The sequence below is a fragment of the Nerophis ophidion genome, linkage group LG01, assembly GCF_033978795.1.
Source record: "Nerophis ophidion isolate RoL-2023_Sa linkage group LG01, RoL_Noph_v1.0, whole genome shotgun sequence".
Classification (NCBI taxonomy): Eukaryota; Metazoa; Chordata; class Actinopteri; order Syngnathiformes; family Syngnathidae; genus Nerophis; species Nerophis ophidion.
The window spans coordinates 53111021-53124554 of NC_084611.1; the positions used below are offsets into that span (position 1 = coordinate 53111021).

General features: G+C 45.0%; 1 protein-coding gene across 2 annotated transcripts; it reads right to left on the bottom strand.

Moving 5' to 3' along the window:
• Positions 1-4736: 4736 nt before the first annotated feature.
• Positions 4737-5876, bottom strand: LOC133535779 (type-2 ice-structuring protein-like). Of its 2 annotated transcripts, none has more exons than XM_061875827.1 (7): positions 5805-5876; positions 5636-5729; positions 5432-5547; positions 5228-5344; positions 5052-5160; positions 4894-4968; positions 4737-4818 (listed from the first exon to the last, which is right to left on the bottom strand). In XM_061875827.1, the coding sequence occupies exons 1-6, from the start codon at positions 5847-5849 to the stop codon at positions 4901-4903; spliced, it is 549 nt and encodes a 182-aa protein (XP_061731811.1). In that variant the 5' UTR covers positions 5850-5876; the 3' UTR covers positions 4737-4818; positions 4894-4900. The 2 variants fall into 2 exon arrangements, with proteins under 2 accessions (XP_061731811.1, XP_061731734.1); XM_061875750.1 differs by having other exon boundaries at positions 5636-5747; positions 5805-5864.
• Between the last annotated feature and the right edge of the window lie 7658 nt (positions 5877-13534).

Sequence of the window (13534 nt, forward strand, 5' to 3'; positions counted from 1 at the left end):
AGGTTTTAGAATGGGCTCCCCTAAATCCTGACTTAAACATGCTGAAGAACCAAGTCCCTGTCAGAAAACCGACACATTTAGCTGAACTGCACCAAATTTGGTCAAGAGGAGTGGTCCAAAATTCAACCAGAAGCTTGTGGATGGCTACTAAAAGCGCTTTATTGCAGTGAAACTTGCCAAGGGACATGTAAGCAAACATTAACATTGCTGTATGTATACTTTTGACCCAGCACATTTGCTCACATTTTCAGTAGACCCACAACAAATGCGTTATGCCCAATTGATTGTAGACTCTTACTGACACCATGTGGCAATAGGAAAATACTACGCTTGATTTGTTTGGCAACTTCCGGGTTGACGATGTCAGTTCAGTTGATGAGATAATGAGAAGTAGACAAGTTGTGTTAGCTCTTACAAGCCTTGGAAAAGATACGTCTGTAAGTAAACCGTTGAAATTGTGTATGTAACTGTATATTAAGGTGGAAAGTGGTTCAATTTTATAGTAAGATGTTTACTGAAAAACTAATTTTGTGCACCATTTCAATGGATGTTTTGAGAACTTAAAATGGCGGCCAGTCATATATTCCCACCATCAAAATAGTTTCAACACTCAGCAGTATTTGTTTGATGACAATACTTTATATCTGTTTTTAATGCTAATGTAACCTATTTTTATGGTTTTGTCTCTTTGTGATGTTGATTTCCTGTTATACAGTATATGCCTTGAGCTCTTATTTTGAAGGCGCGAAGAGTGGAAGAGGTGTCGCGTTGGAGTAGAGCGGAGGGTTTTGAAAAGAGAGAAAATAAAGTGGTCCTTGTGTAAAACTAGAGCCTCTGTGTTTGTCATTTTATAGTTTCATACAGTATAACATAAATGACAAACCTCAACGGCAGAGCAGGCGGAAGACAGGTTGATGTAAGAACCACCACAGCGGCCGCGATGGCGGTTGAAGGCACCCCCACATCCATTAGGGCCCCAGTTATGGGGAAATAATGACCCAAGTCCTCAACGGTGGAACAGGCGGAGGATGATTGCTAACCCTACGGAGCAATCATAACGGCTGCGATGGCGGAAAGAAGGCTGCAGCAGAAAAGGGTCCCCAGTCGTCTTGGACTCCATGCCACTGAACCCTGGCCCGGATCTGTCAAGGAAGGTGTGGTGACTGTCTGTGCACCAGTCTCCCCACGTCAAACTAAGTCACGCACAGGCATCCTCCAAAAGGGAGGATCGTCATACTCGCTTCCAGTGACCGCCGATGACTAGGCCTGTGTCTATTACCTGTTCTGTGCACGTGACGATTGGAGGATGCAGGTCAAAATTAGGTGTGTCCATCCATCATCTTCCGCTTATCCGAGGTCGGGTCGCGGGGGCAGCAGCCTAAGCAGGGAAGCCCAGACTTCCCTATCTCCAGCCACTTCGTCTAGCTCTTCCCGGGGGATCCCGAGGCGTTCCCAGGCCAGCCGGGAGACATAGTCTTCCCAACGTGTCCTGGGTCTTCCCTGTGGCCTCCTACCAGCTGGACGTGCCCTAAACACATCCCTAGGGAGGCGTTCGGGTGGCATCCTGGCCAGATGCCCGAACCACTTCATCTGGCTCCTCTCGATGTGGAGGAGCAGCGGTTTTACGTTGAGCTCCTCCCGGATGGCAGAGCTTCTCACCCTATCTCTAAGGGAGAGCCCCGCCACCCGGCGGAGGAAACTCATTTCGGCCGCTTGTACCCGTGATCTTATCCTTTCGGTCATGACCCAAAGCTCATGACCATAGGTGAGGATGGGAACGTAGATCGACCGGTAAATTGAGAGCTTTGCCTTCCGGCTCAGCTCCTTCTTCACCACAACGGATCGATACAACGTCCGCATTACTGAAGACGCCGCACCGATCCGCCTGTCGATCTCACGATCCACTCTTCCCCCACTCGTGAACAAGACTCCTAGGTACTTGAACTCCTCCACTTGGGGCAGGGTCTCCTCCCCAACCCGGAGATGGCACTCCACCCTTTTCCGGGCGAGAACCATGGACTCGGACTTGGAGGTGCTGATTCTCATTCCGGTCGCTTCACACTCGGCTGCGAACCGATCCAGTGAGAGCTGAAGATCCCGGCCGGATGAAGCCATCAGGACTTCATCATCTGCAAAAAGCAGAGACCTAATCCTGTGGCCACCAAACCGGAACCCCTCAACGCCTTGGCTGCGCCTAGAAATTCTGTCCATAAAAGTTATGAACAGAATCGGTGACAAAGGACAGCCTTGGCGGAGTCCAACCCTCACTGGAAACGTGTCCGACTTACTGCCAGCAATGCGGACCAAGCTCTGACACTGATCATACAGGGACCGGACTGCCACAATAAGACATTCCGATACCCCATACTCTCTGAGCACTCCCCACAGGACTTCCCGAGGGACACGGTCGAATGCCTTCTCCAAGTCCACAAAGCACATGTAGACTGGTTGGGCAAACTCCCATGCACCCTCAAGAACCCTGCCGAGAGTATAGAGCTGGTCCACAGTTCCACCACCAGGACGAAAACCACACTGTTCCTCCTGAATCCGAGGTTCGACTATCCGGCGAAGCCTCCTCTCCAGTACACCTGAATAAACCTTACCGGGAAGGTTGAGGAGTGTGATCCCACGATAGTTGGAACACACCCTCCGGTCCCCCTTCTTAAAGAGAGGGACCACCACCCCGGTCTGCCAATCCAGAGGTACCGCCCCCGATGTCCACGCGATGCTGCAGAGTCTTGTCAACCAAGACAGCCCCACAGCATCCAGAGCCTTAAGGAACTCCGGGCGGATCTCATCCACCCCCGGGGCCTTGCCGCCGAGGAGCTTTTTAACTACCTCAGCGACCTCAGCCCCAGAAGTAGGAGAGTCCACTACAGATTCCCCAGGCACCGCTTCCTCAAAGAAAGACGTGTTGGTGGGATTGAGGAGGTCTTCGAAGTATTCCCTCCACCGATCCACAACATCCGCAGTCGAAGTCAGCAGAACACCATCCGCACCATACACGGTGTTGATAGTGCACTGCTTCCCCTTCCTGAGGCGCCGTATGGTGGTCCAGAATCGCTTCGAAGCCGTCCGGAAGTCGTTTTCCATGGCTTCCCCGAACTCTTCCCATGTCCGAGTTTTTGCCTCCGCGACCGCTAAAGCTGCACACCGCTTGGCCCGTCGGTACCCGTCCACTGCCTCCGGAGCCCTATGAGCCAAAAGAACCCGATAGGACTCCTTCTTCAGCTTGACGGCATCCCTCACTGCTGGTGTCCACCAACGGGTTCTGGGATTACCGCCACGACAGGCACCAACAACCTTGCGGCCACAGCTCCAATCAGCCGCCTCGACAATAGAGGTTCGGAACATGGTCCACTCGGACTCAATGTCCCGCACCTCCCTCGTGACATGTTCAAAGTTCTCCCGGAGGTGTGAATTGAAACTCTCTCTGACAGGAGACTCTGCCAGACGTTCCCAGCAGACCCTCGAAATGCGCTTGGGCCTGCCAGGTCTGTCCGGCATCCTCCCCCACCATCGCAGCCAACTCACCACCAGGTGGTGATCGGTAGAAAGCTCCGCCCCTCTCTTCACCCGAGTGTCCAAAACATAAGGCCGCAAATCCGATGACACAACTACAAAGTCGATCATGGAACTGCGGCCTAGGGTGTCCTGGTGCCAAGTGCACATATGGACACCCTTATGTTTGAACATGGTGTTTGTAATGGACAAACTGTGACGAGCACACAAGTCCAATAACAAAACACCACTCGGGTTTAGATCCGGGCGACCATTCTTCCCAATCACGCCTCTCCAGGTTTCACTGTCGTTGCCAACATGAGCGTTGAAGTCTCCCAGTAGGACAAGGGAATCACCCGGAGGAGCACTTTCCAGTACTCCCTCGAGTGTGCCCAAAAAGGGTGGGTATTCTGAACTGCTGTTTGGTGCGTAAGCACAAACAACACTCAGGACCCGTCCCCCCACCCGAAGGCGAAGGGAAGCTACCCTCTCGTCCACTGGGTTGAACTCAAACGTGCAGGCTTTGAGCTGGGGGGCAACGAGAATTGCCACCCCAGCCCGTCGCCTCTCACTGCCGGCAACGCCAGAGTGGAAGAGGGTCCAGTCCCTCTCGAGAGAACTGGTTCCAGAGCCCTTGCTGTGCGTCGAGGTGAGTCCGACTATGTCCAGCCGGAACTTCTCTACCTCGCGCACTAGCTCAGGCTCCTTCCCCCCCAGTGAGGTGACGTTCCACGTCCCAAGAGCTAGCTTCTGTAGCCGAGGATCGGACCGCCAAGTGCCCTGCCTTCGGCTGCCGCCCAGCTCACAATGCACCCGACCTCTATGGCCCCTCCTATGAGTGGTGAGCCCATTGGAGGGATGACCCACGTTGCCTCTTCGGGCTGTGCCCGGCCGGGCCCCATGGGGACAGGCCCGACCACCAGGCGCTCGCCATCGTGCCCCAACTCCGGGCCTGGCTCCAGAGCGGGGCCCCGGTGACCCACGTCCGGGCGAGGGAAATCTGGGTTCATTTTGTTGTAATTCCATAGAAGTCTTTGAGCTGCTCTTTGTCTGATCACTCACCTAGGACCTGTTTGTCTTGGGAGACCCTACCAGGGGGCATGAAAGCCCCCAGACAACATAGCTCCTAGGATCATTGGGACACGCAACCTCCTCTACCACGGTAAGGTAGCAGCTCAGAGAGGAGAATTAGGTGTGTAAATATTTGTAAAAAAAAGAATTTCAAAATGGACATGTCAATTCTCAATATGTTTATTACATGTATGAAAGGATTATCCATCCATCCGCAGTCTTCTGCCTGCTTGGGTCCAGGTCAGCCTTTTGACATAGCATGATAAAAAAGAGAGTTTGAATATGCACGAGACTGCAACAAAACCGTGTCACTGTACATACCTGCAGTCTAAAGTGGCTTTGCACACACAAAAGGCAGTAGTGTGTTACAGGCGACATCATCCCAGCATTTGCCGACTGTTAACAAAGAGAAAATGTCATCTCTTTTTAACAAATGTAGTTACTGAGATTGATTAAGATCAGATCTTAAGTCTGTCTACTTTGTGAGTTGGTCTGCAGACAGCACTCATCCAGCGTGTCGTCCGGTTTTTGTGGACACCAGAAAGTTCCGGACATGCCCGTACCATCACTCCATAACCAGTTTCCAGCCTGTACACGCGGTGAATCATGTTAGCCTCAAAACACAAAAATGAAATTTAGGGAAAGTTCTTACTACCGTTTGGCAATCTGAGCCTCCAAGCCATGCTTCTGCCTGACTCAAGGTCTGAAGGAATTTATGCTCGTCATCCTGGTGTATCGATGCGAGGTTCCCACCCATGGTCTGGCATTGTTTCTGCGGAGGGTAGAGCCAGAGAAACACGTCTCTTACACACCAAACCATCTGAGCAGCTGTCTATGAGCATGAAATAATGATACCCACCTCAGCATTAACCCAGTTCTTGGTGGAGGATTCAAAGTAGAAACACCGTTGGTTGTGTTTTTGCCAGTTGGGTGGACACTGTGACGCAAAAAGCTCGGTATGGTTGGCAGCTGCATCTAGAGTGGACAAACAAGAACCAGTGACTGACTGTCCGTCTGTTTCTGTGTGTCCATCCTGTAGAACACTTGGTGTTTTGCTGCTCACCGTCAGCTGTAGCCAGTGCCACCGTTGCACAAAGAACTAAAGTCACAGTCAGCATCTTGGCCAGGAAGATGGTGCAGAGGTTGAGGACGACGGACTGAGAAACCCAAAAGAGCTGCTGAGTCATCACAATCTGCACGAGAGAGACGACAAAAAGCATGCGAGTACAAACCTGCAGGTGAGAGCTCCTTCTTGCTTCTGTGTAGATAGAGCTCATGAACAAGAGCTGCTCTTATATACTGTCAGTCAACCTTCAAAAGCTGCCCGTTTATTCATTGCAGTGTTTTCTTTCAACTAGACTTTGGGCTCTGTCAACAAATCGACGTGCATCACACTATTTATTATTCCATACAAATATTGAATTGCACTCTTGAACAAACATGAGATAGACCGTAAATGTTTGTGTGAGCAACACAAAGTACGGAAAATCACATTTGAGTGATCCAAAGTCCCGACACCCCCGTGTTCGAAAGATACTTTTACACAAAAAAAACATACAAAGTGGAATAAAAAAATCAAATAGGCGTAAAGTAACAGGAAAATACGGAAATGTTAAAGGCCTACTGAAACCAACTACTACCGACCACGCAGTCTGATAGTTTATATATCAATGATGAAATATTAACATTGCAACACATGCCAATACGGCCGGTTGAGTTTACTAAATTGCAATTTTAAATTTCCTGTGAAGTATCCTGTTGAAAACGTCGCGGAATGATTACTCGTATGATGACGCATGCGCGTGACGTCACCGGTTGTAGCGGACATGTTCTTCCAGCACCGCTTACGGCTAAAAATCGTCTGCTTTAATCGCATAATTACACAGTATTCTGGACATCTGTGTTGCTGAATCTTTTGCAATTTGTTCAATTAATAATCGAGACTACAAAGAAGAAGCGAACACGGTTGGATTGAACCACACACACAAAGTACAGTGTATTATGGTGGAGGCGTTCCATAGCTGATCGCCTGTTGGTGGCGTCGGTGGTTACCACCTGCAACTAGGACTTTGGGGCAAAAGCAAAATACTAAAGCAGTGGTTCTCAACCTTTTTTCAGTGATGTACCCCCTGTGAAGATGTTTTTAATTCAAGTACCCCCTAATCAGAGCAAAGCATTTATGGTTGAAAAAAAGAGATAAAGAAGTAAAATACAGCACTATGTCATCAGTTTCTGATTTATTAAATTGTATAACAGTGCAAAATATTGCTCATTTGTAGTGGTCTTTCTTGAACTATTTGGAAAAAAAGATATAAAAATAACTAATGATTCAACTCTAAATAAAGATTTCTACACATGGCAGTAATCATCAACTTAAAGTGCCCTCTTTGGGGATTGTAATAGAGATCCATCCGGGTCTATGAACTTAATTCCAAACATTTCTTCACAAAAAAAGAAATCTTTCACATCAATATTTATGGAACATATCCACAAAAAATCTAGCTGTCAACACTGAATATTGCATTGTTGCATTTCTTTTCACAGTTTATGAACTTATTTTCATATTTTGTTGAAGTATTATTCAATAAATATATGTATAAAGGATTTTTGAATTGTTGCTACAAAACAGCTTCATTATTGCAGGAGACTAATCTTTAATAGCTGACTATAAACAGTTTCATACACAAACATTTGTATTCAAATTTACAAACAATTTATACATTTACACACACATTGTATAGACACATGACTGAATAAAGTGTCTTTTATCTTTTACAGTTCACACCGAAAATGTATGTCTTCTCATAATCAGCCAACGATTGTGCAAGATCTCCCACTTTGAAATGATGACAGAGGTCTGTAAATTTCATCATAAGTACACTTCAACTGTGAGAGACAGAATGTGGGGGAAAAAATCCAGGAATTCACATTGTAGGAATTTTTAAGAATGTATTTGTAAATTATGCTGGAAAATAAGTATTTGGTCAACCATTCAAAGCTCTCACTGATGGAAAGAGGTTTTGGCTCAAAATCTCACGATACATGGCCCCATTCATTCTTTCCTTAACACGGATCAATCGTCCTGTCCACTTAGCAGAAAAACAGCCCCAAAGCATGATGTTTCCACCCCCATGCTTCACAGTAAGTATGGTGTTCTTGGGATGCAACTCAGTATTCTTCTTCCTCCAAACACGACGAGTTGAGTTTATACCAATAAGTTATATTTTGGTTTCATCTGACCACATGACATTTTTCCAATCCTCTGCTGTGTCATCCATGTATCCATTTTGGATACATAGTGAGAGCTTTGAATGGTTGACCAAATACTTATTTTCCACCATAATTTACGAATAAATTCTTTAAAATTCCTACGATGTGAATTCCTGGATTTTTTTTCACATTCTGTCTTTCACAGTTGAAGTGTACTTATGATGAAAATTACAGAACTCTGTCATCATTTTAAGTGGGAGAACAATCGGGAGAACAATCGGTGGCTGACTAAATACTTTTTTGCCCCACTGTATCTAGTCGAGGATTCTGTGGTATATCCGTTATAGAGTGCTCAATACCTGGGTAGAGTGGAATATACGTTAGGTCAGGAAAAAGCACAGAGGCTATATCATCCCAACAGGCCTGTTTCGCAGGTTTCTCTGCTCGTTAGGAGATTTTATTATATTATCCCCTGACGAGCAGGAAAACCTGCGAAACAGGCTTGTAGGGATGATTATAGCCTCTGTTTTTTCCAGACCTAGCGCGTATATATATATATATATATATATATATATATATATATATATATATATATATATATATATATATATATATGTATATATATACATATATATATATATATGTTTGTATATATATATATATATATGTGTGTGTATATATATGTGTGTATAAATATATATGTATGTATGTATATATATATATGTGTGTGTGTACATATATATATATATATATATATATATATATATATATATATATATATGGCTTCACAGTGGCAGAGGGGTTAGTGTATCTGCCTCACAATACAAAGGTCCTGAGTAGTCCTGTGTTAAATCCCGGGCTTGGGATCTTTCTGTGTGGAGTTTGCATGTCCTCCCCGTGAATGCGTGGGTTCCCTCCGGGTACTCCGGCTTCCTCCCTTTTCCAAAGACATGCACCTGGGGATAGGTTGATTGGCAACACTAAATTGGCCCTAGTGTGTGAATGTGAGTGTGATTGTTGTCTGTCTATCCGTGTTGGCCCTGCGATGAGGTGGTGACTTGTTCAGGGTGTACCCCGCCTTGTAGCTGAGATAGGCACCAGCGCCCCCCGAGACCCCAAAGGGAATAAGCGGTAGAAAATGGATGGATGGATGTATATATATATATATGTACTGTATGTATGATGGCGCCGTCGTGTGTGGCTGGCCGTCTACTGCTCTCAGTCTGCTTTCAGTTTTTGTTGATTTTGTCCTGCTGCACTAAACAGTTCGTGTCTCCACTCTTGTATGATCGCCAAGATTTGTTTTGTTTTCGACCACCTATCAAAAATATTTTTTCTTTTGATTTTGATGGTCCAAATGAAGTGCCCCCGTTGCTGTCAGGTATACCAGCTCACCTCTTCCGGTTTCCAACCCTGAGCTTTCCGCGGAAGCGTCGCCGTGGCACCTGTAGTGGCCGGCGGGTAAAGCAGAGAGTACTGTTGGCATGGTCTTCCAGCGCTGCCCGGACGGGAAACGGATTAAGCGGTTCCCTTCTTGCTTTCTGGCCGTCCGTGGATCCATCGGGTTACCCTGTTCCGGAAATTGGCCCCAATGAGAGACCCCGCACTCGCTGCACCCGCAGCTGTACAGCTCGGTGCCGCCAACGTGGGGTGAATCCTTCGAATTTAAAGTTGCTATGCCGGGATACCCGGTGTGCTGCCACGCCGGTCTCATCTCCTGCCAGGATTGGTCTTGTAAATGCCAGATCACTGGCGAACAAAACGTTCCGACTCAGGGATTTTTTCGAGTCACGCTGTCTTGACTTCCTTTGCATACCGGAGACGTGGCTCGGTGCCAGTGAGTCCAGTGTTTTCTCCGAACTTCTGCCGGCAGACTGTTGCTATTTTAACTCTCCTCGTACCTCAGGCTGTGGAGGAGGAACGGCGACACTTTATAAAAATGACTATAAATGTAAGCAATGCTTTCCTTTGTCATTTTTCGCCAGCTTTGAAATGACTTTATTTGAGGTGTGTTGCACTGACGCGGTGCTGTGCGCTGTCATTTACCGCCCGCTCAAATACAATAAGGACTTCATCTGAGTTTTTTCTGAGTTTTTGGCAGGAATTATGGCCCGCTATGATCGTGTCCTCATTGTTGGAGACTTTAATATCCATGTATGCTGTCCCGACAAGCCACTGGTGAAGGATTTTTTAAACCTTATAGACTCTTTTAATTTGACACCGTTTGTGTTTGGCCCCACACACGAACGTACGTGGTCACACGCTTGATCTTGTCCTGTCATATGGTCTACCTGTGTCTAACTTGGACATTTGTGACAATGTGCTGTCAGACTGTCATATTTGAGGCCAATTTTAACCGCCTGGCGGCTGGAGCGCACTCTCCTGCGCGTCTCTGTCGAGTTTTTAACCCTTCCACTGCTGGTCAGTTTATTATTGCTTTTAACCAAGGTTTTTTACCCTCTGACTCTGTTTTTTCTGACACTGAGAAACTTAGTGCATTGTTTGACTCCACCTGTGAGACTGCCTTGAACTCAGTGGCTCCTTTAAAAATTAAAAAAGGCCAAAACTAAATCAGAACCCTGGTTTGATGAGAGAATCCGTGCGATCAGGCACGAGTGCCGCAAAGCTGAGCGCAGGTGGAAGGACAAGCTTCAGGTGTCACTCCAGATTTTAAAGGACTGTTGGCATCGATATCAGAGCACAGTAAAAGAGAAAAAAAGAGAACATTTGGCAAACATTATTGCCTCCAATGGTTTTGACCCTCGTGTTTTATTCAAAACCATTGACTCTGTTCTTAATACCCCTCAGCCTACATGCTTGGAACCCTCCTGTAAATTGTGCAATACCTTTTTAGAGTATTTTATTGATAAGATTGCCACAACAAGGGCTCTCATTTATTTTCTGACTTCTGACCCGTCTGTCCCGTTTAACTACTATGCTGTTTTTAATCAGTTTGAGCAAGTGACTCTGCGGCAGTTAGAAGAATTAACGAATCATATGAAGCCCTCAAGTTCCCCCCATGAGGCTGTCCCTCCTACATTTTTTAAAGAAGTATTTTCTTGCATAGGGCAGCCTGTTCTTAACATTTTAAATAGCACTCTGTTTTCTGGTGTAGTTCCTACCAGTTTTAAACACGCCGTGGTTCAACCGCTTTTAAAGAAACCTGGTCTTGACAGTTCAGTTTTTGCCCATTTTAGACCCATTTCTAAGCTGCCTTTCCTCTCAAAGATCTTGGAAAAGATAGTTTTTACCCAGTTAATCACCTTTTTAGAGGACTGTGATATTTTAGAAATCATTCAATCTGGTTTTTAACCCCTCCATAGTACCGAGTCAGCATTACTAAGGGTTTTTAATGACATCCTGAGAGCAACAGATTTAGGTGATCATGTGATTTTAGTTTTACTGGATCTAACAGCAGTATTTGTTACGGTGGACCATAACATTTTAATTAGTCGCCTACAGCATCAAGTGGGCATCTGTGGTACTGCTTTGAGTTGGCTGACGTCATATTTGACTAACTGGACTTTCTCTGTAAATGTTGCTGGTTTTGAGTCCTCTGTTGCTCCATTGACATGTGGGGTCCCACAAGGCTCAGTTTTAGGACCACTGCCCTTTTGTATTTATTTACTTCCTCTGGGCGCAATCCTAAGAAAGCATGATATTTGTTTTCATTGTTATACAGATGACACACAAATGTATTTTCCGTTAAAGAGAAATCATACCTCTTCAATGCAGTCACTACTTGCTTGCCTTAAAGATATCAAAGCCTGGATGGCGCAGAACTTCTTAAATTTCGATGAAAAGAAAACAAAAGTGATAGTGTTTGGACCTAGTGGTGCCTGTGAGCTCCCCCCTGTTGACTTTGGCCCCTTGACTTTGCACATTAAGCCCATCGTCACCAACCTGGGCTTTCATATTGACAGTGATTTTAAATTGGACCGTCAGATTGGCACAGTGGTAAAAGACAGCTTTTTTTTATTTACGTCAGCTGGCCAAGGTTAAAAACCTCCTTTCTAGGCAACAGTTTGAGACAGTTATCCATGCATTTATTACATCTCTGATGGATTACTGTAACTATTTGTATTTTGGGATTAATTAATCCTCTCTCTCACGTCTGCAGCTGGTCCAAAATGCAGCTGCCCGACTTTTAACCAACACAAGAAAAAGAGAGCACATTACTCCTGTTTTAGCCTCCCTCCACTGGCTGCCTGTGTCTTTTAGAGTCCATTTTAAAATTATCTTACTCGTTTTTAAATCCTTACATGGTCTTGCCCCACCATACCTCTCTGAGCTGCTCCACCTCTATGCCCCCAGTCGGTCCCTCAGGTTAGCTGACCAGCTGATCCTGGAGTTCCCCAAATCAAAGCGCATGCTCAGAGGGGACAGAGCCTTCCATGTTGCGGGTCCCAAACGCTGGAACGATCTCCCTCTTCATGTGAGACAGGCCCCTTCTTTGGCTATTTTTAGGACCCTTCTTAAAACCCATTTTTATTCACTGGCTTTTAACCCAGCATGAGACTTTAAACTGTTTTTAACTTTTAACTTTTTTACTGTTTTTAACTTTTTAACTGCTTTTTATCTAACAAATTCTTCTTAGGGTAATTTTGTATTTGCTATTTCAATGTGTTTTTTACTTCTGTTTTAAATGTTATTTTTTTTGTTTGTCCTTTGCCTTTATGTCTATGTGGTGTACAGCCCTTTGTTCTTTAACTGTGGTTATTTTTAAAGGGCCTTATAAATAAAGTTGGTATGGTATGGTATGTAGATGTATGTATGTATGTATGCATGTATATATGTATGTATGTATATATGAATATGAATATGTATATGTATATGTGTATATATATATTTCCATCCATCCATTTTCTACCGCTTATTCCCTTTTGGGGTCGCGGGGGGCGCTGGTGCCTATCTCAGCTACAATTGGGCAGATGGCGGTGTACAGACTGGACAAGTCGCCACCTCATCGCAGGGCCAACACAGATAGACAGACGACATTCACACTCACATTCACACACTGGGGCCAATTTAGTGTTGCCAATCAACCTATCCCCAGGTGCATGTCTTTGGAAAAGGGAAGAAGCCGGAGTACCCGGAGGGAACCCACGCATTCAAGGGGAGAACATGCAAACTCCACACAGAAAGATCCCGAGCCCGGGATTGAACGCAGGACTGCAGGACCTTCGTATTGTGAGGCAGACGCACTAACCCCTCTTCCACCTGAAGCCGTGTATAAATATATATACAGTATATATATATATATATGTATATATATATATATATATATATATATATATATATATATATATATATATATATATATATATGTAAATGTATATATATGTGTATATATATATATATATATATATATATATATATATATACACACAAACCCGGTTTCCCTATGAGTTGGGAAATTGTGTTAAATGTAAATATAAACGGAATATAATGATTTGCAAATCCTTTTCAACCCATATTCAGTCGAATGCACTACAAAGACAAGATATTTGATGTTCAAACTCATAAACTTTATTTTTTTTTGCAAATAATAACTAACTTAGAATTTCATGGCTGCAACACGTGCCAAAGTAGTTAGGAAAGGGCATGTTCAGCACTGTGTTACATCACATTTTCTTTAAGCAACACTCAATAAAAGTTTAGGAACTGAGGAAACTAATTGTTGAAGCTTTGAAAGTGGAATTCTTTCTCATTCTTGTTTTATGTAGAGCTTTAGTCGTTCAACAGTCCAGGG